The following is a 25,335-nucleotide window of genomic DNA, read 5'->3' as shown; positions in this document are numbered from 1 at the left end:
GGAGGAGGTGATGTGAGCCCGGTGAGCAGCAGCAGAACCGTCACAGCGAGCACCGGCCCCGGATATATGAGTCCTATAAACCAGTAAGTAGCCGTGCGTTATCAGTGCAGACAGTGTGTACTGGGGCCTATGTATTATGGGGTCGGTGCGGTAACGCTGCGTGTGTATTCCATCTGACAGCTCTGCCCAGCATCACTATTGTGAGAGTGGAGAGTTTCTCATTATACAATAGAGGAGCTGTATAGTATCTATAGTCGTGTGTGGCTATAGGGGCAGATCTCTATGTCCAGCAGGTCTGGTCAGGCAGCCATACACCACTAGCTACCAAAGATCGCCGCGTCCCTCCGCAACTCCTTCATCAGTTGCGACTGTTGGCATATACATGTGACTGTGACTTCTAGTTACCAAACAATTGAGCAGAGCCCTTCTGATCACAATGCGACTAAATTATATCAGTGACGGAATGGCAGAGCGACTCTGCGGTCTTTGGTCATGGTCAGTGTCGCCATGTTGCATTAGATACCAGTGCGTCCTGTTGTAGATTTGGCAGAATATCTTGTAAGTGATGTGTCAGATTGGTGGAAACATTTGTGGCTTCTCCATCACTTGTTACATTTTCTAAAGCGATGTGACGGGCAACATAATGTCTCCTCCCTGGTAGCGCTTGCCTGGTCCACCACTGGTCTCTACATGGGCATCTCTGATGGTGTGAGACTGGCAGAGGACCAGGCAAGCCACAGCAGCGACCAAGGCTCAGTATACAGGAGGCCTCATCAACAAACATAGTGAAAATTGGGGCTCAAATTTACACACATACACCAGAAACTTGCTGCTTTTGAAGGGATTGTACATTAAAATCGTATTTTTTCTCATTGACACGTAGGAATAGCCTTAAGAAAGACTATTCTTCTTCTACCTTTAGATGTCTTCTCTGCGCTGCCGTTTTGTAGAAATCCCATTTTTGTCAGTATGTAAATGAGTTCTGTCCAGCGCCACCTCCATCTTCTTCAGGAACGGCCTCTCCCTGTGTCAGACTTCTAGGCTTCAGGATTAGGGCAGAGCTGACTGTGCATGCCCACAGGCCACAAGAAAATGGCCACTTACTGTGTAAGCAGCCATTTTTCTTGTGGCCGCGGGCATTTGCAGTCGGCTCTGTCCGAGGCCTAGAAGTTTGACCGCCCGCGCTGGAAGAAGACGCTTGAAGAGGCCGTTCCTGAAGAAGATGGAGGCGACACTGGAGAGTTCTCCCGCAGCATTAGGGACGTCCCCAGTGCTGCGGGAGAACTCATTTGTATACCGACAAAAACCGGGATTTCTACCGAACGGCGGCACAGAAAGATATCTAAAGGTAGGAGAAGAATAGTCTTTCTTAAAGCTATCCCTTTGTGGTAGGCAGCAAAATAGAATTTTAATGATAGGATCCCTTTAATACAATTTGAATTTTTTCTTTTTTCTTGAAGCTTCTTCAGTATTTCTTTGTACTGACATTTGTAAGAATACTCCCTGTGATGTAATTTCTCTTGTATATTTATCTTGCAGTGTCCGAGGACCCTACACGCAGCACAAACTCTCTCTATGGGCCGCCGGACACCAGTTCGGATGAAGAGGAATCTCTCTTAGGGGAGCATCCGATAAACAATTATTATGCTCGTAAACCAGTGGACCACTATAATGGGACCTATATTATATTTTTTATACTGGGAGTGGGCTCCACGCTCCCCTGGAATTTTATTTGTACAGCAAAACACTATTGGATCTACAAGCTCAGGAACTGTTCGGATCTCCCGGTGGTAGAGGGTCCTGATGCTTCAGACTTGGGAGTGAGTATGGTTGAGTTTTTGTTGTGTGACACCAGAGATAATATAATCTTGAATTACAGGAGACGGGGTAATCTGTTAGAGCAAGGGCACATGCATGTTGGTGCAGTTTTTGGAACAGCTAAGCGTGGATTGATGAAGGAGAAGACTTACATTGCCATCAGCTCCTTATATGTTCTCACCCTTTTTGATCCACACCCAGTTTCGTCTTCAAAACCTGCATTACTCAGAACCTGAACGTGTCTCTAGGCTCTATGCGCACGTATTTAGGCAATGTACAGGTCTGTAAAAGTGGAAAGGATGGCATATGGGTTGGCATCCGTGTGCCATCTGTGTTTTTCACAGAGCCATACACTTGAATGAATGGACTGAGCCTCAGAAATGAACAGGTATAGGAGCTGCTTCATATTTTGTGCTCATTTCTATGACTTGGACACTGATAATTACAAATTACAGCCGTGTGCATGGGGCCAGGATGAAAAACACATCTGAGCGTCACCTGTGTTGAAATTGAATAAAAGGTATTTTGTCTTTGCATTGAGATAATTGCGCCATCGCTGACACATCCCTACTTATAGCGTAGACATGCTAATGTGCAGTGAATGACGCGGCCACTCTCTCACTTTATTCAGACCTCCGACTGCATCTGTATCCATTCACAGTAGTGTAAAAAAACAAGACTAAAGTGTTCTTATTTCTGAAATGTAAACAAATCAGATTGAAGAAAGCTTCCATCTTGTTTTTTACATTGCAGTGAGTGTAGGTGGATGCAAATGCAGGGTGCTTTATCTGCATCAGTCACTCTTTCAAGCAGTGGTGTAACTAGGAATGGCGGGGCCCCGTGGCTAACTTTTGTATATATCCCCCCCAACCAACCAACTCACCGACCCCCTCTCACCCCCACATCACATTCCTGCACACAATATTATACCCCATATTGGCCCCTGAGCACAGTATTACGCCCCATAGTGGCCCCTGCACACAGAATTATGCCCCATAGTGGCCCCTGTACACAGAATTATGCCCCATAGTGGCCGCTGCACACAGAATTATGCCCCATAGTGGCCGCTGCACACAGTAGTATGCCTCATAGTGGCCCCTGCACACAGTATTGTGCCCCATAGTGGCCCCTGCACACAGTATTGTGCCCCATAGTGGCCCCCGCACACAGTATTGTGCCCCATAGTGGCCCCTGCACACAGTATTGTCCCCCATAATGGCCCCTGCACACAGTATTATGCCCCACAGTGGCCCCTGCACACAGTATTATGCACCATAGTGGCCCCTGCACACAGTATTAACCCCAATAGTGGCCCCTGCACACAGTATTATCCCCCATAGTGGCCCCTGCACACAGTATTGTGCCCCCATAGTGGCCCCTGCACACAGTATTGTGGCCCCTGCACACAGTATTGTGCCCCATAGAGGCCCCTGCACACAGTATTATGCCCCACAGTGGCCCCTGCACACAGTATTATGCACCATAGTGGCCCCTGCACACAGTATTAACCCCAATAGTGGCCCCTGCACACAGTATTATCCCCCATAGTGGCTCCTGCACACAGTATTATGCCCCATAGTGGCCCCTGCACACAGTATTATGCCCCACAGTGGCCCCTGCACACAGTATTGTGCCCCATAGAGGCCACTGCACACAGTATTATGCCCCACAGTGGCCCCTGCACACAGTATTATCCCCCATAGTGGCTCCTGCACACAGTATTATGCCCCATAGTGGCCCCTGCACACAGTATTATGCACCATAGTGGCCCCTGCACACAGTATTAACCCCAATAGTGACCCCTGCACACAGTATTATGCCCCATAGTGGCTCCTGCACACAGTATTATGCACCATAGTGGCCCCTGCACACAGTGTTGAGGCCCCATAGTGGACAACCATGACCCCAGAGTATAATAATTGGAGGCCCAGGGGAGGACGTCCAGAACGTCACATGACCTGGGACGCATGCCCCAGTCATGTGAAGTCAGAGAAGTCACACAACTAGGCCCGAAGCCTGTCTGGAGCCCGGAGAGGTGAGCAACACAGTTGTTTGTTTTTTTGGTTCCCTTACCTCTCCCGGGCCTCTGATCAATATACTTGGGGGTCTGAAAAGACCCCCTGCTGAGAATACATGCTGTAGTAGTTGGTCTATACAGCAGTACAGGCACAAGACTCATGTGCCTTTCACATAATCTGCAGTCCTATGCAATTTCCTCAAATTTCAGATTGTCTATAGATTGCTGAGTCAGGCCAAATGCTTTGCTCATCACTTGTCACAATGCCGCTGCTTTCGAAGGTCATCCTATTGTAAAGAATTGTCAGTTTCAGGGAAAAATAATGACATTTCAGATAAGATTTGATTTTCTTGAAGCTGAAGAGACTCCAATTTCTCCTCCCATACAGTGAAAGACTATGGGCCTGCATGTAGTGGTGGTCTCATTCCCCCATGTACAAAGATGTATGTTTACCACAAATTACAATATCTAACAGTACTTATACAGATCATGAAAGAGAGACTGAGATCATGGTGAGAACAATGGGATAGGAAATCGACATCAGACAAAGGTTCAGTAACCTGTACTCTAAGGGAGCGTTCACACTACCGTCGGTGTCCGACAGGTAGTGTCCGCTCAAAATTTGTCACGGACATTAGGAGCGGACACTAGCTGTGTCCGTGACACCTGTCATTCACTTAAATGGGCATCGGGTGCGTTCTTTTGCACTATGTGCCCGTCCTTCCCTGTCCGCAAGTGAAGATGTCCGACTTCTCAAGCGGACAGAAAAACCCGACATGCAGGAGCAAAATACGCGGTCCTGTGCTCATTGTGAACTAGCCCTAAGGTAACCTGCACAAGAATGTGTTCTTGTATCCAGGGTAGGAATAAATGGCATGGATGACATCTGTGTGCTGCCCGTGCTTCGACAGGCCTATTTATTGATAGCATTGAGGACAGGTCACAAAACATGCAGGAGTAGGACCTTTCCTGAGTTTTGCTCTGAGCTCATGACCCTATGCACAGGACTATGAAAATACATGATCATTGTCCCGGTTCCCAGAAAAAAAAGCGAGATGCTCATTCTTCAGGCTGATTCGCGTCGCGATTCGGCCTGAAGACACTCCCTCCTCCAGATTAGGCCCATTCATTGGGCCTAATCCGGAGCAGAGTGCGCGACCGGATGCCGGTGCAGTGCATCGGCATTCAGTTGCGGCTACCCGTTTTTTGGTCCGGGACCTTAGGTGGAAAAAACTCCATGTGAACTTACCCTAAGGGCCCCTTCACACGGCGTAAGCGTGCCACTCATTTAGACATGTATACCCGTGTCCGAGCGCGGCACTTCAAAACAGAGCCCATTAATTTCAATGGGAAGCGCGCGTATATCGGCAAATACGCACGCTTCCCATTGAAATCAATGGGCTCTGTTTTGAAGCGCCGCGCTCGGACACGTGTATACGTGTCTAAATGAGCGGCGCACTTACACCGTATGAAGGGGCCATAAGAGTACAGGCTCACATAGTGGTAGCTGGAGACACTTGAAGCCCCTCGGGCCATGGCCACCAATGATCACAGTATAATTGTGTGATCGTTGGTACCCACATGTGCGCATGCACCCTATTAAAACGCACCATGTAAACCCAGCCTAAAAGTGTATTTCCACAATGAATAGTCATCAATTGTCCATAGGAGAAGTGATCAGTCCTGGATTTTTGGACAATTGGGAGACCCCCTAGTCATTCATGTTCAGTGCCGCAGCATTCATAATTTTTTGGATTGACAAAGATAGCTGAGTACTGTCTTGAAGTTATCTCCATTAGTCCTCAACACAAGGAATCAAGTGGTAAGGCGCATGTTCGATTGATACTTTATTCAGAGTCTCCACAACACTGTTATGGATGGAGAGCTTTGCTGGGAATCTGTAGACCAATGTTATGTAAGTTTTGTAGTACCTTAAAGGGATTCTATCATTAAAATCAAATTTTTTTCTCGATCACATGTACCAATATGCTTAAGAAAGACTATTCTTCTCTTACCTTTATATGTGTTATCTGCGCTGTCGTACTGTAGAAATACCAGTTTTTGTCGGTATGCAGATGAGATTTCTCGCAGCACTGGGGGCGGTCCCTAGCACACAAACAGAACTGGGGTGTCCCCAATGCTACGAGAGAACTCTCCAGCACCGCCTCCATTTTCTTCCGGATCAGCTTCTTCACGCGTCGTCTTCTGGAACTGGGTTCAAACTTCTAGGCCTCGGGCAGAACAGACTAGAAGTTTTCACATGTCCACAGGCCACAAGAAAATGGCTGCTTACACAGCTGTGTAAACGTCCATTTTTCTTGTGGCCACAGGCATGTGCAGTCTGCTCTGCCCTAGGCCTAGAAGTTTGAACCCAGCTCCGAAAGAAGACGACGCGTGAAGAGGCCGACTCTGAAGAAGATAGAGGTGGCGCTGGAGAGTTCTCTCGCAACATTGGGGACGCCCCCAGTGCTGCGAGAGAACTCATTTGCATACAGACCAAAACCGTGATTTCTACTGAATGGCGGCGTGGAGAAGACATCTAAAGGTAGGAGAAGAATAGTCTTTCTCAAGGCTATTTCTGCGTGTCATCGAGAAAAAATGTGATTTTAATGATAGAATCCCTTTAAATTCTAAAGTTTGGTTTGTTACAATTATCACACTTTTGTTTGGATAACGTTTTCTTTAGTCACTTTGCTCGATGACGTTCCTTTATACAGATGTTCTGTTTGCTCAGTACAGCTACAGTGTATTAAACCATATTAAAGGTAACCTTGAGAAGTATATCTTATTTCCCATGACTAACTATTTCAGCCGTACATCGTGAAGGGATGCGAACGCTCCGGTAGAGCAAAGCTAGGACCATTTGTATTTTCCACAAGAGCAGTCCAGAACTCCACGGCTGGGACAGAACGTGCTGCAGTAAAATAAAGGAGCTACATAAACATCGAATACAGAGAATGCCGGTTATAATTGTATTTCCTCTAGATGTGGAAGTTGTTACAACAGGTCACTTTACAACAGCAACTGATCTTGACCTGACCAAGGAGAAAGGTGGCTTCCACGTTCATAAATATGTGGCTACTAAATCTTTCAGAATTGAAGGTCTTGCATTGCCAAGCTTGCTTTTTTATTTTGTTCCTCCAGTAGTTTATTAAAACAGGTCTAGCAAGTCTCCAAAACCAGGTTGCCATTGTGTCATGTAAATTACGGTTGTACACAACATCTTAGGTCATGTTCCGTAGCGCTCTATTGTTATCACTTACAGGGTGTGTGGGTGTTAAAACCGGTTCCTAAATTGGGACTTCTAAAGTGTTTCATCTTGTGGATCATAAGAACTACAATTCATGACCATTGGAACACATTCCTTTTGGTTAGGACAGATTTGTTATTCTCATATTGATGATGATAATTGTTAATGAATACCTTTAATAACCAAGTTAAAGGGGTGTTTCAGTTCCTATATTTAACCCCCGCAGAGGATTAAAGGATTCCTATCATTAAAACAAATTTTTTTTTGTCCCTAACACGTAGTAATAGCCTCATGAAAGGCTATTCGTTTCCTACCTTTAGATGTCTTCTCCACGCCGCCAATTGGTATAAATCCCGGTTTCCGCTGGTATGCAAATGAGTTCTCTCACAGCACTGGGGGTGGGACCCAGCACTCAAACAGCACTGGGGGCGTCCACAATGCTGCGAGGGAACTCTCTAGCGCCGCCTCCATCTTCTTAGGAACGGGCTCTCTTTGCGTCTTCTTTCAGAGCTGCATTCAAACTTTTAGGCCTAGGGCAAAGCCGAATGCGCATGCCCGCCAGCCACAAGAAAATGGCCGCCTACACAGTATTGTAAGCGGCCATTTTCTTGTGGCTGGCGGGCATGCGCAGTTGGCTGCCCAAGGCCTAGAAGTTTGAAGCCAACCCCCGGAAGAAGACACGTGAGGACCCCATTCCTGAAGAGGATGGAGGCGGTGCTGGAGAGTTGTCTCGCAGCATTGGGGATGCCCCAGTGCTGTTTGAGTGCTGGGGACCGCCCCAGTGCTTCGAGAGAACTCATTTGCATACCATAGAAAACCGGGATTTCTACCAAATGGCAGTGTGGAGAAGACATCTAAAGTTAGGAGAAGAATAGCCTTTCTTAAGGCTATTCCTACGTTTTAAGGACAAAAAATTGAGTTTTAATGATAGGATCCCTTTAAATAAAAAAAAAACAAGAAACACTGTATATTTGCAGTTTCCATTTGGGTCTTTTTTGATATTCCGCCTATACAAGTGGTGATGCGCTGTTCAGGGAATCATTTCTCATCCAGTGATTGTCTATAGCATTTACATACGGCACAAACATTACCAGATAGCTTGTATTTTTACACCTCAGTTTAAAAAGAGAGACGGAAACCCCTTTAATTATTACTGGTTCACAAGTGGCCAGCCTTAAAGGAATTTTTTCTATTTTATATTACTCGAGAAGTGAATGCTATATGATTAGAAAAACCCTATACTCGGACCACCACTTGTACGTTCCCTACCGGTCTCTATTTACTAGCCTACATAGATGTTTATAGCCCATCACTGCCCTCACTGGTAATGCAACATCATAAGACTGCTGAGGCCAGTGATTGGCTACTGAGGACATATGCCCATGTGTGTTGTGTCATCGTTGGCCAGCAAACAGACTAGAGGGGACTGCCGAAATAGTTGACAGTAGTTGTATCGTGTACAGGTCTTTAAAGGGGTTTTCCCCATCTCCCTCTTTTAGCAGCTTTGCCTGCTGTCTCTTTTTCTTCCTGTATTCCTTATCAAACATTCAAAGCCGCCTCCCCCCAGCTTGCTGAACAGGACACTTTAAAGTATCACAATACTTATTATAATTACTAGAAATCTAATATAAATGCAGATCAAATAACATTCACATGCTTCTGGAGAACGGACTCAGTGTTATCGGTGTGTTTACATAGAGAAATAACAGACTGGACTTTATCAGCAAACAACTATTCTGTCAAGGTTAGATATGAATTGATGAGAATTGGAGATTTCTGGGAAAGACTACATTTCTCAGCTCGGGCTCTTTCAGTCTGTATTATGGAGGACAGATATGCCTACTTATATATAAACTCCTACTGACACAAATTGCTGACTGTGCTTTCGTAATAGTAAAATGTCAATGTCTAACATCACATTTCTTAACCTTTATCTTCCAGGACTACTTTGAAAGCTACTTTTCCATTGCCTCAGCAGTACCATCAGTGCCATGTCTCATACTGAATTTCTACCTTGTAAACAGGTAAAGTCTAAATGAGAAGGATCCGGCATTGTATTACTTGATTTAATTTTTTAAAATGTTTTTTACGTCATATACTTCATTAAAGAAAAGCGTCGGTGTCTTAAAGGGATCCTATCATTAAAACTCAATAGGAATAGTCTTAAGAAAGGCTATTCGTCTCCTACCTTTAGATGTCTTCTCCGTGCTGTTGTTCGGTATAAATCCCGTTTTTCGTCTGTATGCAAATGAGTTCTCTTGTAGCACTGGGGGCGTCTCCAATGCCGCGAGAGAACTCTCCATCACTGCCTCCATCTTCTTCAGGATCGGCCTCTTCACGCGTGTTCTTCCAGAGCTGGGTTCAAACTTCTAGGCCTCGGGCAGAGCAGACTGCGCATGCCTGTGGCCACAAGAAAAATGGCCGCTTACACAGCTGTGTAAGCAGCCATTTTGTTGTGGCCTGTGGGCATGCGAAAACTTCTAGTCTGCTCTGCCCGAGGCCTAGAAGTTTGAACCCAGCTCCGGAAGAACACGCCTGAAGAGGCCGATCCTGAAGAAGATGGATGCGGCGCTGGAGAGTTCTCTCTCTGCATTTCGGACCTCCCCAGTTCTGTTTCAGCGCGTTTTTTTTCTTCGGTATGCAAATGAGTTCTCTCCAGCGACACCTCCATCTTTGTCTGGAACGGCCCATCTCCGCGTCTTCTTCCGTCCCGGGTTTCAATCTTCTAGGCATGCGTAGTCAACTCTGCCATCGGACCTCAGGCAGAGCCAACTGCGCATTACAGCGGCCACAATAAAATGGCCGCTTACACAGTAAGCTGTGTAAGGAACTGCGAATGCCAGCAGCCACAAGAAAATGGCTGCTTACAGAGTAAGCTGTGTAAGCGGCCATCTTCTTGTGGCCACTTACACAATAAGCTTGTGTAAGCGGCCATTTTCTTGTGGCCGTGTGTATGCACAGTTGGCTCTGCCCAAGGCCCGATGGCAGAGTTGACTGTGCATGTCTAGAAGATAGAAACCCAGGACGAAGAAGACACAGGGAGAGGGCGTTCCAGAAGAAGATGGAGGTGGCGCTGGACAGTTCTCTCGCAGCATTGGGGACACCCCCACTGCTGCAAGAGAACTCATTTGCATACCGAAGAAAACCCGTATTTCTACTGAACGGCGGCGCGGAGAAGACATCTAGGAGAAGAATAGCCTTTCGTAAGGCTATAACTACGTGTGAACAACAAAAAATGTGATTTTAATGGTAGAATCCCTTTAAGGATTACTTTTGTCCTCTCTTCTTACCTTTAGTGGTTTCTGTTCATACTCCATACACAATCATTGTCAGGTTACAGTGAAATCTATAGAGAGAGGAAGAGAAGAGAGCCATAGAAATGAGGCAGTCTACAGAATTATACAGAGTCATTTCTTTAAGGCTGGATAATAATTACTGATAACCCAGCTGTCTTGTGAGAGAGAACAGTCTCTCTACAGTCCACAAGTCTCTTTGCTTTGAGGAGTTATTCCTCTCCCCTCTCCATAGCCTTCTATTTACAGATTTAATCAGAAGTAGAAGGAGGCAAATAAATGAATAAACAGGTGAATTTCTTTACAAAAGTATATTACATAGGTTGTCTTTGTTCTACTATTTTCTACATTGTGTGTTTATGAAAAAAAAAGTAATTAGTTGTTACGCAAAAAGCCTGAATGTTAAAGGGATCCTATCATTAAAATGCAATTTTTTCTGACTAACACGTAGGAATAGCCTTAAGAAAGGGTATTCTTCTTCTACCTTTAGATGTCTTCTCCGCGCCGCTGTTCGGTAGAAATCCCGGTTTTCTTTGGTATGCAAATGAGTTCTCTCGCAGCACTGCGGGCGGGCCCCAGCGCTCAAACAGCACTGGGTCATCCTCAGTGCTGCTGTGAGAGAACTCAGCGACGCCTGTATCTTCTTCTGCAACGGCCTCTTCACGCGTCTTCTTCCGACGCTGGGGGTTAAACTTCTACGCATGCACAAGTTGACTCTGCCCGCGAGCATGCGCAGTACACTCTGAAGTCCATTGAACTATAGGAGTGTTCTACACATGCTCCCTTAAGCGGCCACAAAAAAAAGGCCACCCGCATGTGCAGCCGGCTCTGCCCGAAGCCTGATGGCAGAACCGACTTGCGCATGTGTAGAAGTTTGACCCTCAGCGTCGGAAGAAGATGCGTGAAGAGGCTGTTCCAGAAGATAGAGGCGTCGTTGGAGATTTCTCTTGCAGCATTGGGGACGTACTCAGTGCTGCGAGAAAACTCATTTGCATGCCAAAGAAAACCGGGATTTCAACTGAACGGCGGCGCGGAGAAGACATCTAAAGGTAGGAGAAGAATAGCCTTTGCATTTTAATAATAGGATCCCTTTAAAGCTCAACCTGTATATAAAGGGTCTTCTCTTTATTCGACTGGTCTGTGTTTGGTTTAGTACCCTAGTATACGCATCAGAGATAAAATGAGAGAAACAGGAGGTGGAATTTTTATTTGTACTAAAAAGTAGAAAAGATCTTTAGAAGGACATTAGTTTGGGAATCTCGGACGTAGGTGGATCCCGACAGCGGATTGAAAATAAGTGAGATGTTTATCACCAAATTATAAAGTAGAAGAAAAGTTTCATCTTGTTTTATTTATGTGGTTTATTTCCCTATTTTGCCATTTTGGTAAGTCCCCCATCTTTCCTTGTATCGGAGCTCACAGACAGCTCATTATCTCCACTGATGGTAGACACGGCAATGCACTTAGACCTGGATCTGCATCCCCTGAGCTGAGGTTATTAACATCAAGCGCCTGTCACTGGAATAAACCTCTTAAAATGGGTATCGAACCCAGAAGTGGAAGGAGGGGGCTTAAAATAACACTTAGTCTCAGTGTCATCGTAGCAAAGCAGCAAATCAAGATTTGGCCTAAAGTTGTATTCTGCACCCGGAAATATAAACAACATTATAAGAAAGAGTAGTCCTTATTTACTTGCTATAATTGGCTGTCATTAAAATGATGGAAGTGTCATTTTGTGCCGAGGCAAGCGCTGACTCACAGGAGAGCTATGGAAATTACATTACCATTTAACTCTTCACTTAATGGCAGCTCGCAGGTAGGAGAGTGCTTCTTCCCAACAGTCCAGACAGTCAAAAAGAGAAACCCGAAATAATGATACAAGTCGGTGTCCAAATTTGATGTTGGAACAGCCGGTGCACTTGATCCCGGAGTGTCAGATTTAAAGGGGCTCTATCACTGGATTTTCGCTGTTTTAGATAAACATATGCCTGAATAGCCTTTAAAAAGGCTATTCAAGTCCTGCTAATCATTTGTTAAAAGACCCCCCACTCCATTTTAATGAATTACCTTTTAAACATATATGTAAATGAGTACACCCCTCCACGTCATACTCTGTTCATGCCCTCCTCTCTTGGTTCTTTTATGTAAGTCCTCCTCCTGCTTTCGATTCACCAGCTGCAAGTGCCTCTTCCCTGCTAGTGGAACAGGACCTGTGATGACGTCACTACTGCTCTGTGATTGGCTTGTCCCTGCTAGTGGAACAGGACCTGTGATGACGTCACTACAAAGTCCTTCGTCGTCTTCTACCTAGTGATCTATGCAGAGCAGGGGCTGCAGCTCCCTGTGTCTATCATAGATCACTACGTAGATGATGATGAAGGACCTTGTAGTGACGTCATCACAGGTCTTTTTCCACTAGCAGGGACAAGCCAATCACAGAGCAGTAGTGACGTCATCACAGGTCCTGTTCCACTAGCAGGGACAAGCCAATCACAGAGCAGTAGTGACGACATCACAGGTCCTGTTCCACTAGCAGGGAAGAGACAGTTTGAGGCGGTAAATCTAAAGCAGGAGGTGGGACTTACATAGAAGAACCAAGAGAGGAGGGCGTGAACAGAGTATGACGTGAGGGGACGGGAATGCCCACGGTGCACGGAAGATCTCATTTACATATACTTTTATAAGATATATCATTAAAACAGGGGGGGGGTCTTTTAATAAATGATTAACAGGACCTAAATAGCCTTTTTACAGGTTATTCATTCATATGTTTATCTAAAATAGTGAAAATCGAGTGGTATAGCCCCTTTAACAGATTTTGGTGCAAATTCCTTGCTGAAATCCGCACCTGAGCCGATGACGTTCTACATTCTATGCATACAAATGGATTTTTAGCCTCCTTAGTCACATGCTACAGAAAATTTTCGCACTAATTTTTGTCTGTGTTGTAGTGACAAGATTTAACACTACTTATTCCCATCGATTTCTACACAGAAAACCAGGCAGATTAGTCCGGCTAAGATCACTCTCATCAACCTGGGCCCTCTGACACACAAACCTGCACATCCATTGCAGAAACACAAGTGTCAGTCTCAGATTTTTGGCGCGGATCCTGAACTAAATACACGTCAGATTTGCTATGTGCAAGATAGATCTGTATATCCATATCTACAGGTGGTCATTTCTATCGCTCCCTAGTTTCATAGAAATAAGGGTTGAGGGTCCCCGTGTCTGATTTTGACTGATTGTCTTTGGGGAAGGCCATGTGTCGCTCTGACCCGCTTTGTATGCCTATTTGTTGAGGTTTATTTCCATACAAGTAAATACATGTTCCTCTGTTTTTTGCTTTTAGGATTTCATCCCAAACCAGAGTCCTGTCCTCACTAGTCGTCATGCTGCTCATCTTTATCTTCATCACGGTGCTGGTGAAAGTAGACACTTCATTCTGGACTCAGGAATTCTTTGCTCTCACTTTGATATGTGTGGCCATTCTTAGCGGAGCATCAAACGTCCTCACAGCCAGCGTTTTTGGTGTAACCGGACGTTTCCCAATGAAACACTCTCAGTCATTAATATCAGGTAAATCCATATCGATATGCAGGATTAACGAGTTACTCTAATCCTTCACATGCATTGACAATTGATATCAGTGGTCCCTGACATTAGTCAGAAGACCCAAAGACAGCAGGACGTTGCGCAAGAGCCCAGGAGAGAGCCCGTGTATAATAATAGCTAGAGATGAGCGAGTAGTATTCAATCGAATACCTCTCCGCCATAGGTATGCGTGTAAGCGGCCGAACACCAAGGGGTTAAGCGCATCGACTATTCAAGTGACTGGCAGTCATGCACTCCAGTTCCCTGCACAACAGGTGAAAATACAGAAGGGGTTGCAGTGATACGCCGGCACTTCACTTCCTTAATATCCAGAATCATTGGGGGTGTGAATTCCTACTGATTATGAAGTGATAGTATATTCTATTACGATGTCATCACTTTGTAAAGTGGGAATATAAGAAACTTTTAAAGTTATCCTATCATTGGATACCCTTTTTTTCTGACTAACACGTAGGAATAGGCTTAAGAAAGGCTATTCTTCTCCAACCTTGAGATGTCTTCTCCACCGTTCGGTAGAAATCCCGGTTTTCTTCGGTATGCAAATGAGTTCTCTCGCAGCACTGGGCGCGCCTCCAATGCTGCAAAAGAAATCTCCAGCGACGCCTCCATCTTCGTCTGGAACGGCCCGTCTCCGTGTCTATTTCTGTCCTGGGTTTCAATCTTCTAGGCATGCGCAGTCAACTCTGCCATCGGGCCTCAGGCAGAGCCAGCTGCGCATTACAGCGGCCACAATAAAATAGCCGCTTACACAGTAAGCTGTGTAAGGAACTCCGCATGCCAGCGGCCACAATAAAATGGCTGCTTACACAGTAAGCTGTGTAAGCGGCCATCTTCTTGTGGCCACGTACACAATAAGCTGGTGTAAGCGGCCATTTTCTTGTGGCCGTGTGCATGCACAGTTGGCTCTGCCCAAGGCCCGATGGCAGAGTCGACTGTGCATGCATAGAAGATTGAAACCCAGGACGAAGACGACACAGGGAGAGGGCGTTCCAGAAGAAGATGGAGGTGGCGCTGGAGAGTTCTCTCGCAGCATTGTGGTTGCCCCAGTGCTGTTTGAGCGCTGGGGCCCGTCACTCATTGCTGTGAGAGAACTCATTTGCATACCGACGAAAACTGGGATTTCTATCAAACGAAGGCACGCAGAAGACATCTAAAACTAGGAGAGAAATAGCCTTTCTTAAGGTTATTCCTACGTGTTAGTAAAAAAGGGTATCCAATGATAGGATCCCTTTAAGAGAAGTATGTATATATAAAAAGAGTCATTCTCTTTTATTAGAGGGTACAGAGTTCCTGAATGATACTGACCACAACTTGTCTACATACATAATACCCGTTACTCAGAGCTTTGTCACAATGACGTTAGCGATTTTTAGTTTTGCCCTTTGTGCAGTTTTGGTCCTTCAGCAGAGAATTATTATGAGGAAGTAAAACTGGTAAAGAAACCTAGAGAAATGTTTTCTTGAGTACCCATAGCCTTTCATCTTGGAGATAGCGTTATACTAACCCCGTCTGTCCGCTGAGTATTACTAGGACACGAGACATTGCTGAGATTTAGTCTTTTGGGCACAGACCTGTAGCTTGAGTGGTTGAAATATTATTGAAGCGATAACTTTAGCAGGACGTTTGTTACCACGTTTATTGGTATTTTGCAGTTTAGAGCAGCTGCGGTCGCGTTTCTCGTGACCTTTTGCCGCCCGTGCTATTTTATTGTAATGTTCAGTAGGCCTTAAAGCACGGCGAACATCCCCGAGTATGTGTATGGTAGGAAAGGTTTACTTGTGGTCTTCAGAAGAAATGTGTCACATTATAGGGTTTATGCAGTGTAATGCCATGATTGGAGACTAAACTCACGAGTAGGCCTAATTAGACTATATCCAAAAATGGCAAAAATAGTGAAATTAAAAATTCTAACTTTATTAAGATTTATTAAAAGCCACGCATATATAGTGATGTCATAACTGTGAGGTATTAGAATAATTGTCCTCAGATTTAGGGGTTACTGCATACGGCCCATTGTACTGAGGATCAAGGAGTTAAATACGGATACACACCCTTGAACTGCCTTGATAGATCAGTAGGGGATTAAGATAGAGACACTCAGATAAAAAGCTTTAAGTATATTCAAATAGCGTATCTAACAGAGTGAAAGGAGATAATTACCCCCAGTAGCCAAAGCTAACAGACCAGTCTATAGATACACTATTGATCTGCAAGCAATTACTTTGCAGGGGAATCAGCTTTTTAGCCCTGCACTAAACCTAACACAGAGACACAGGACTCAAGAGAGTGTAACATAATCAGGTAAGTAGATAAAGACCCCCAAAAAAATGATGAATGCGGTGAAAACTGCAGTTCTCGCTGCCCTGGTGGTGGACGCCGATACTTGTGATGTAAAGCCTACTACAGTGGGAAACGCGTAGAGACTTTTTTTTAATCTTTAATAGGATTGCAGAGGCAGATATGGCATACGGTTTAAACATCTTAAACCAATGCCGAAAATAGGGCCCTACAAAGCCGAGGGTGCATGTAGGAGCTGGATATAATTTACATTCTACACCCGGCTCCACTTTTTGACCCCCTGTTATTTGTTGATATCTAGTAGTAGCGTCTCTTTATAGTGACCTGAGGCAGTTATCAGTGATCACTTTAATGCATGGAATGAGAAAAGGAGTGGATTTTAGCTACAGCTAGAACACATGATACTCAATTTTTGTAGGGATTGACAGCAGCCATATGAATCTAAATATTGCTTTGGCTGGCTATTCTTCTCCTACCTTTAGATGTCTTCTCCGGGCCGCTGTTCAGTAGAAATCCCGGTTTTCGTTGGCATGCAAATGAGTTATCTCGCAGCACTGGGGGCGGTCCTTGGCATTGAAACAGCACAGGGGGTGTCCCCAATGCTGCGAGAGAACTCTCTAGCGCCGTCTCCATCTTCATCTGGAACGGCCTCTCTTCGCATCTTCTTTTGGCGTTGGGTTCAAACTGCGCATGCCCGTCGGCCACAAGAAAATGGCCGCTTACACTTAGTGTGTAAGCGGCCATTCTCTTGTGGCCGGCAGGCATGTGCTGTCGACTTGGCCTGAGGCCTGGAACTTTGAACCCAGTGACGGAAGAAGAAGCAAAGAGAGGCCATTCCAGACAAAGATGGAGGCTGCGCTGGAGAGTTCTCTTGCAGCATTGGGAACCCCCCCCCCAGTGCTGTTTGAGCACTGAGGACCGCCTCCAGTGCTGTGAGAAAACTCATTTGCATACTGACGAAAACCAGGATTTCTACCGAGCGGCGGCCCGGAGAAGACATCTATCTATATATATATATATTATATACACACATATATATCGCAGCATAAAGCCCGTAGGTAAAGCCCCTCACATGAAATCTTTGACATGCGAAGCCTATCTGGGAATGGTACTGAGCCATTGACATGTATGTCCTTGCCGTCCTCTATGTGCTTTACTAATGACATAGACATTTCTGGGATCGGTCTCATTTGCATATTTGATAAGTTCGTCATACATTTCTATGAATGATGAGTCCCCTGCAGGATTTTCTATGCCGCTGTTTTGTTCTGCGCTTTCCTTTCTCACTCAGCATTTGTCAAGTGAACAGACACTTACGTTACTTATTATTTGTAAATGTCTCCCGCAGGATAGAAACGGGACATTTTAATGCATTTGCTTGAGATTTTTGGCACACTTCAGAGTTGCCCCATGTCGTGAATATTTATATATATTTTTTTTAATGACTGCAAAAAAGAAATCCCCTGGAAAACAGAGCCATTTCTATGTTGACAGTCATATAAATATCCATGATCCATATGTGTCTGGTGGTCGGTCTGTTCATGCATATAATAAGATGTACTCGGTACGGACCTTAGGATAATACCACAAGGTAAATAGGAATTGCATTTGTTAAAAATCCCTGGGGTGTGAAGTATATTATTGCTGTGCTGGGTCTTTCCCCCAACACTTAAAATGACTGAACTGCGGGTCACATCCCATAGTAATGATATCCCGGAGTGAGGAGAGCCGTCAGGACTGTTTTATAGATGTAACTTGGCATATACCATTTATTCGGGTGGGTTTCCCATCATGAAAGACGTTACATGGTTTTTCCAGGTTTATTTAAAGGGATTCTACCATTAAAATCGAATTTTTTATCGTTGACACGTAGGAATAGCCTTAAGAAAGGCTATTCTTCTCCCACCTTTAGATGTCTTCTCCGCGCCGCCGTTTGGTAGAAATCCGGGTTTTCGGTGGTATGCAAATGAGTTCTCTTGCCGTTCTGGGGCGGGCCCCAGCACTCAAACAGCACTGGAGGTGTCCCCAGTGCTGCGAGAGAACTCTACAGCGCCGCCTCCACCTTCTTCAGGAACGGCCTCTTCACGCCTCTTCTTCCAGCACGGGCGGTCAAACTTCTAGGCTTCAGGCCTAGGGCAGAGCTGACTGCGCATGCCCACAGGCCACAAGAAAATGTTGGCTCTGCCTGAGGCCTAGAAGCTTGACACTCAGCGCCAGAAGAAGACGCGTGAAAAGGACGTTCCTGAAGAAGGTGGAGGCGGCGCTGGAGAGTTCTCTCGCAGCATTGGGGACACCTCCAGTGCTGTTTGAGCGCTGGGGCCTGCCCCCAGTGCTGCGAGAGAACTCATTTGCATACCAAAGAAAACCGTGATTTCTACCGAATGGCGGCGCGGAGAAGACATCTAAAGGTAGAAGAAGAATAGCCTTTCTTAAGGCTATTCCTACGTGTCAACGAGAAAAAAATTGATTTTAATGGTAGAATCACTTTAAATAAAGCAATATCACTGTATAACGGAATGTTGTGCATCTGTGTGTATGTATGTGTATATATATATATATATATATATATATATATATATATATATACATAGATTTGTCCCACTGGTTCTACCTGGATTCTCAAGTCATGGGTGTTACGGGTAGATTTAACGTTGCAAATCACGCTACAATACATGCAGAAGGGGTTTTGAAGACTTTCAAATTTCTAGAGCAAAAATATTAGAAGAGTTTTGGATTTGCAGAATGTCAATTACGTTGCAAATATAACTTGGCATCTACCAGCTATTTGGGTGCAGCTTGGCATCTGGAATGTCAATTATGTCGAAAATGTAACTTGACGTCTGCCATTTAGCGGCAATAGTGAAAGATGGTACACAGTTTTTCTGGTTGTATGTAAATAAAGAATAATCATTATATAATGGAAAGTCATGTCACCCTGTAGCATGCCAAAGATCTGGAGTAAGACTTGTGCTGCAGATTCAGACTGAATTCTCAGGCAATGGGTATATGGTGCAGATTTGCAGCCAAAATAGTACAATGCATGTGAATGGGTTTTTGAAAATCGTATATATATGTAGTCCAAAAAAGAAGATCCACAGCATGTCAAATAAATCACAGATTTGATTTTTTTGGTTAGGTCTGCATATGGATTTTGGTGTGTTTCTACATAGAATGCACAGCAAAATCCAAATGTGAACCTAGCCTCACATGTAATTTTGATGCAAATGTTTTTTTTGTTTTTAAAAAAAAAGACTTATTGCAAATATTGTATCAACTTCTCTACAAATCTAGCAAATAATGTAGCAAATTCTCAGAAATATTCATCACGTACAGGCTTCAGCCTCTGGATATGAACAAAATGTTCCTGTTTAATAGAAGAAACAAATATCTCAAAAGTGGTGAGAAACTGAAACACAAAGGTCCTCACTGAGCAACGTATTTATCCCTTTGTGGCACATTTTACTCCAAATCCTTGATAATTTGCAGCCTGACAAATTTTTAACCATTTGCTCCCGATGTTAGAGATGCAATGTGCAATGCAGAAATATCACCTTTATTCTGCACTTACCCAGGCATAGTAAACTTGGTGACATTTTAGTAAGTGTGAAAGCTAATAGCAGTGAAGCGTGCTGTGACAGATTTATCAAAAAAGGGAACTTGTAGTCATTAATGTGTTACACCATGTGTCAAAAACATTATCCAGGTTTAAACGGGTGCTATGGTTTATGGATAGTGATAACTAATCCTTAGGATAGCTAGATTGTGGGGTCATGATACCAGGATACCTGGAACTTCCACCATCAGCTGCTCCCTGTGGTCCCTGGCACCTGAACAAACACAGAAAACTGAGTCAGATGCAGATTCTATGTGTAAGGAATTACTGCAACTCTGCTCCTGTTCACCTTAAAGGTAGCTGAGCCTGGCAGAGTCTCTACAGAGAAACAGAACTGTGCCCCCACACAGTATTATATGCTCCATAGTAGCCCCCACACTGTATTATATGCACCATAGTGGTCCTCACACAGTATTATATGCACCATAGTGGCCCCCACACTGCATTATATTTTCTGCAGTGGCCCCACACGTTATTATATACTCCACATTGCCCCCCCCACACAGTATTATATGCTTCACAGTAGCCACTACACTGTATTATATGAACCATAGTGGCCCCCACACAGTATTATATGCACCATAGTAACCCCCACACTGTATTATATGCACCATAGTGGCCCCCACACTGCATTATATTTTCTGCAGTGGCCCCACACATTATTATATATTCCACATTGCCCCACACACAGTATTATATGCTTCACAGTAGCCACTACACAGTATTATATGCTCCACACTGGCCCCCACACAGTATTATATGCTCCACAGTGGCCCAGTATTATATGATCCACATTGGCCCCCACAAGTAGTATATGCTCCACACTGGCCCCCTAGCCAGTGATATTATTATACTCTGGGGTCTCCTCAGACCCGAGAATATAATAAGTGGAGGTCCAGAGGAAATGACTAAAAATAAACACTGATACTCACCTCTCTCGGAATCCTCACTTGGTCCTTTTCTGCTTGATGACTGAGGTCACTGCTGGGGCCTGTGATTGTGTATTACTCAACAAAATAATCCATGGAAAGACCGTACAATCCATTCTTCTTTATTCCTTTACCTACAGGTCAGGCGATGGGAGGTACCATCAGCGCTTTGGCAGCCATTTTGGACCTGTCTATTGCATCCAATGTTACAGATAGTGCTCTCGCTTATTTCCTTACTGCCGATGTCTTCCTTCTTTTATGCATTGCTGTGTATTTGATCCTTCCAAGGATAGAGTATTCCAGGTAAGACTTCAGTGTATTCTATCATTCTTCTATCAGGTGGGGGATATAGGTTTTGATGGGTGTCTGGTGTTTCTATATTGGAATGAAGGCTGTGATTGATTGCCGATGTCACATTGATCACTGGTGCTAAAAGTGTATAGACTCAAGTCAGTACTAGGAGGTCCAAAAATATTTGTGGCCCTTATAGTTGAATCGCAGTAACAGAATTCTGCTGTAAATGCCGATAACGCTGGTCAAGATTTAACGCTTAGAGTAATTTTGAAAAAAAAACAAAACCTAAAAACCACAGGGTGAAACTTAAGAGTTTCGACCTCAGGTTACTTAGGACAAAATTTAGCTCACACTTGTTCCTTAAGAAACCAAAAGAGAAGTAAGGACCTATGAATCTCCTACCAGACAGATGACTAAGGAGTGTTACTCAATAAGTATCCTCTGAGCCAGCTTTCTTGTCACATGGGCTAATGCCACTACTAAGAAACTTTAAGTAAAATCTCAGCAAAAAATACTTCTGTGATTGTGACACCATTGCACAAATGTAGCCACCGTCTGCTATTTTACAGGTTTGAACATCTTTTATTCATTCATAGTGATGAACAGTTCTCCTAAGTCTTAATACTGTCATGTTAGGATCAGATCAGTGGAAGTCAAACTCCCATCACCCGTATGCTAATTGCACACTAGCGCCGCCTCTGTTGGAGGACTAGGACTACGGAGAGGCTGACTTCTAAGATGCTGATCACACACAGAACCCGGAGGACCCCATTGACTATTCTGAAAACTGTGGAAGGAAAATCTTCCGTGCAAGACTTTTTCCTCTGTTGATCTTCAGTAGAGTCTCCATCAGAGACTCTGACGCAGATGTGAAGATAGCCTTGCGTACCAGCTGCATGAAGGGCCTCTTAAAGGGATCCTATAATTAAAACTCATTTTTTTTTCTCCCTAACACGTAGGAATAGCCTTAAGAAAGGCTATTCTTCTCCTACCTTTAGATGTCTTCTCCGCGCTGCCGTTCGGTAGAAATCCCTATTTTCGTCGGTATGAAAATAAGTTCTCTCGCAGCACTGGGGGCGGTCCTCAGTGCTCAAACAGCACTGGGGGCATCCTCAATGCTGCAAGAGAACTCTCCCGCGCCGCCTCCATCTTCTTCAGGAATGGGTCTTCTTTCGGCAGTGGCTTCAAACTTCTAGGCCTTGGGCGAAGCAGACTGCGCATGCCCGCCGGCCACAAGAAAATGGATGCTTACTTACTGTACAGTAAGTAAGCGGCCATTTTCTTGTGGCCTGTGGGTATGAGCAGTCGGCTCTGCCGAGGCCTACAAGTTTGACCACCTGCGCTGGAAGAAGACGCGTGAAGAGGACGTTCCTGAAGAAGATGGAGGCGGCCCTGGAGAGTTTTCTCGCAGCATTGGGGACACCCCCAGTGCTGTGAGATAACTCATTTGCATATCGAAGAAAACCGGGATTTCTACAGAACGGCGACGTGGAGAAGACACCGAAAAGGTAGGAGAAGAATAGCCTTTCTTAAGGCTATTCCTACATGTTAGGGAGAAAAAATTGTGTTTTAATGATCCCTTTAACATCTGTTCACATACACATTGTGGATTCTGTTTTTACAGGATTCAAGATGTACGTCACAGACCTTACTATCTCTTTTGCAATAGATCTTCTAGGACAAGGAACTAGTTTTTATGTGTCATGTCTAGTCACCCTAGTATATGTTTCAGAGAATCACAGTCATTAGATAGGAAATAGTATTTTGTATTCCTTCATTAATCTTATGTCAGTTTCAAGAAAATATTCCCAAGAAGAAATTCCCACTCGGCTGGATTTTTCTTCAGGCCATTTGGTAAAGATGGTTTATAAATGTTTTATCGGCAAGCTGTACTAAGTGACCCAATGTAGTTCTGTTTTCCTGCCAGTAGGTGGCAGTGCACCTCTTATCTTCTGAAGATTCTATATATTTGGCTCATTCTCAAGTCTTAGGCCAGTTTTCGGTTTATACTTCAGGTGTGTCCACAGAGGACAGTATGACAGCAATACCCTGGAGTGTTGCTCCCAAGTCTTCCATTCATTTCAATGGGCGTCAGATATTTTTTTTGGCTAGTTAAAAAAAAAAAACATGACCTATCTTTAGGCGGATTGCGCCTTGCATTGAATTGAATGGGAGACAGAAGAAAATGCTATAGTGAAATCTTATCATTTCAATTTTTGAAATCAGAAGATTACATCCAAACCTAAGAAAATAGTTAAACTAACCTAACCCGTCTCCGACTCATCGCTCCTTCCTACCGAAATCTCAAGCTACACGAGGAACAGCGCCCAAAATGTGAATCTTGACTGGTTCACAAAAATAGTTCACTTTACAATATACTTGTTCAGCCTGGTGCAAAAATGAAATAAAAATAAGAATTAGGTGAAGCTTTTTGCTACGCTGTCTGCATTTAGGCCCCGTTCACACGGGGCAAGAGAGGGCAGATTTTGGCGCTGAATCCACGTCATAATCCGCCCCCTCACCATAGTGTTCTATGTAGACCGCTAGCTTACTTTTTTCCATGAGTGGTATGTTCCCGCTCACGAAAAAAAGAAGTGAGCTGCCCTTTCTTCCGGCGGATTCCTCGACTGATTCAGCCTCGCGGCAGCACCTTCCAGACTGGGACTATTCTTTTGGGCCTACTCCGGAGCGGGAAGCCACGACTGTCGGAAGTCGTGGCAGGCGCATTTTGGTCCTATTCTGATGCAGCTTCCCGCGTCACAATCAGGACCAAAATCCGCCATTCCGCACCCCGTGTGAACGGGGCTTTACATGTTTTTAGGCTATGCTATAATAACATTTCTGTCTTGTATTTTTTTAAGCTATTACTTGACTGTCAATGAAGAAAGACCAAACCAAGCTGAAGGATCTGAGGAGATAGTGAGCACTTCTTTGAAGACCAACTCTCCACCCATCCTTCCTATCTTGAAGAAAGTTAAAATATTGGCCGCCTGCTTATTTTACACATTTTTTATCAGTATCATCATCTTCCCGACCATCTCTGCTGGCATTGAGTCTGTTGAGAAACATTCAGGTAGTGTATGGAACAATAAGTATTTCACTCCTATGACCTGTTTCCTTGTCTATAACTTTGCTGACTGGAGCGGACGGCAGATCACAACGTGGATCCAGAGCCCGGGGCCTGACAGCAAGATCCTTCCAACACTGATTTTCCTCCGAACTTTTTTTATTCCCCTGTTTATGTTCTGCAATTACCAGCCCAGAAAACATATATACCAAGTCTTCTTCCAGAGTGATATCTATCCGGTCATCTTTATCACTCTGCTGGGACTCAGTAATGGTTACTTGGGTACACTGGCGATGGTGTACGGGCCTAAGGTGGTTCCCAAGGAATTGAGCGAGGGCACTGCAATAGTAATGTCATTCTTCTTAGGATTGGGCTTAGCCATAGGCTCAGCTTTCTCATCTCTTGTTCACTTAATTTGACCTGTTTTTAATATGGACCAATGTTTTAATATATTAATAGTGACTTTTAAGAATTTTTTTAAAATGGATTTGCTTTATGTAAGGATCTAATCCTTGTAGGCATGACCGAGAATTCTTACCACTTTTTGTGGCCGGGACCACACACTGCAAACAAAACGTAGCGTTTTACATTACATGCAAAGTGGATGAGGATCTGGTTAATCCCATCCACACCTTGCAGAAAAATAAATCTGCAGCAAAAATGCTGCATTTTCAAAAACACTCATTTTTGAAAATCTCAGCATGTCAAGTATATCTATGGAAACAATGGCGTTTTCTGTTTAGGTAAAATTCTGCTCAACGTTCTGTGTAAACTGCTGTGGAAAAAAACGATATGTGGTTTTTTTTTTCTGCTGCAAATCACTATGTGAGGCCTTATCCTGAAAGGGGTTTCTGAGAATTGAAACTAGGTACCATTACGTAACCATGACATGTTAAAGGGATTCTATCATTAAAATTTTATTTTTTTCTGCCTACCTCGTAGGAATAGCCTTAAGAAAGGCTATTCTTCTCCTACCTTTAGATATCTTCTCGCCGCCGTTCGTTATAAATCCCGGTTTTCATTGGGTTCAAACTTCTAGGCTTCGGACAAAGCCAACTGCGCATGCCTGCTGGCCACAGGATAATGGCTGCTTACACAGTAAATGTAAGCGGCCATTTTCTTGTGGCCGGCGGGCATGCAC

The 25,335-nt window shown here is 44.4% G+C and overlaps 1 protein-coding gene across 1 annotated transcript; it reads left to right on the top strand.

The window, feature by feature from the left end:
* Positions 1-24,760, top strand: SLC29A3 (solute carrier family 29 member 3). Its single transcript, XM_075257431.1, has 6 exons — positions 1-83; positions 1,540-1,820; positions 9,027-9,109; positions 13,731-13,957; positions 20,974-21,136; positions 23,989-24,760. Coding segments are annotated over exons 1-6 (1,380 nt in total). The 5' UTR covers positions 1-82; the 3' UTR covers positions 24,614-24,760.
* Positions 24,761-25,335: the final 575 nt, after the last annotated feature.

This window comes from Leptodactylus fuscus, chromosome 10 (assembly GCF_031893055.1).
Source record: "Leptodactylus fuscus isolate aLepFus1 chromosome 10, aLepFus1.hap2, whole genome shotgun sequence".
Classification (NCBI taxonomy): Eukaryota; Metazoa; Chordata; class Amphibia; order Anura; family Leptodactylidae; genus Leptodactylus; species Leptodactylus fuscus.
The sequence above is the reverse complement of the archived record's forward strand: the minus strand, read 5'-3'. Positions and strand labels throughout refer to the sequence as shown.

Excerpts from the sequence above, each read along its gene's own strand:
- SLC29A3 (XM_075257431.1), top strand. Across the intron at positions 1,821-9,026 it reads CTGATGCTTCAGACTTGGGA|GACTACTTTGAAAGCTACTT; the intron begins GTGAGTATGGTT and ends TTTATCTTCCAG. Across the intron at positions 13,958-20,973 it reads CTCTCAGTCATTAATATCAG|GTCAGGCGATGGGAGGTACC; the intron begins GTAAATCCATAT and ends CTTTACCTACAG.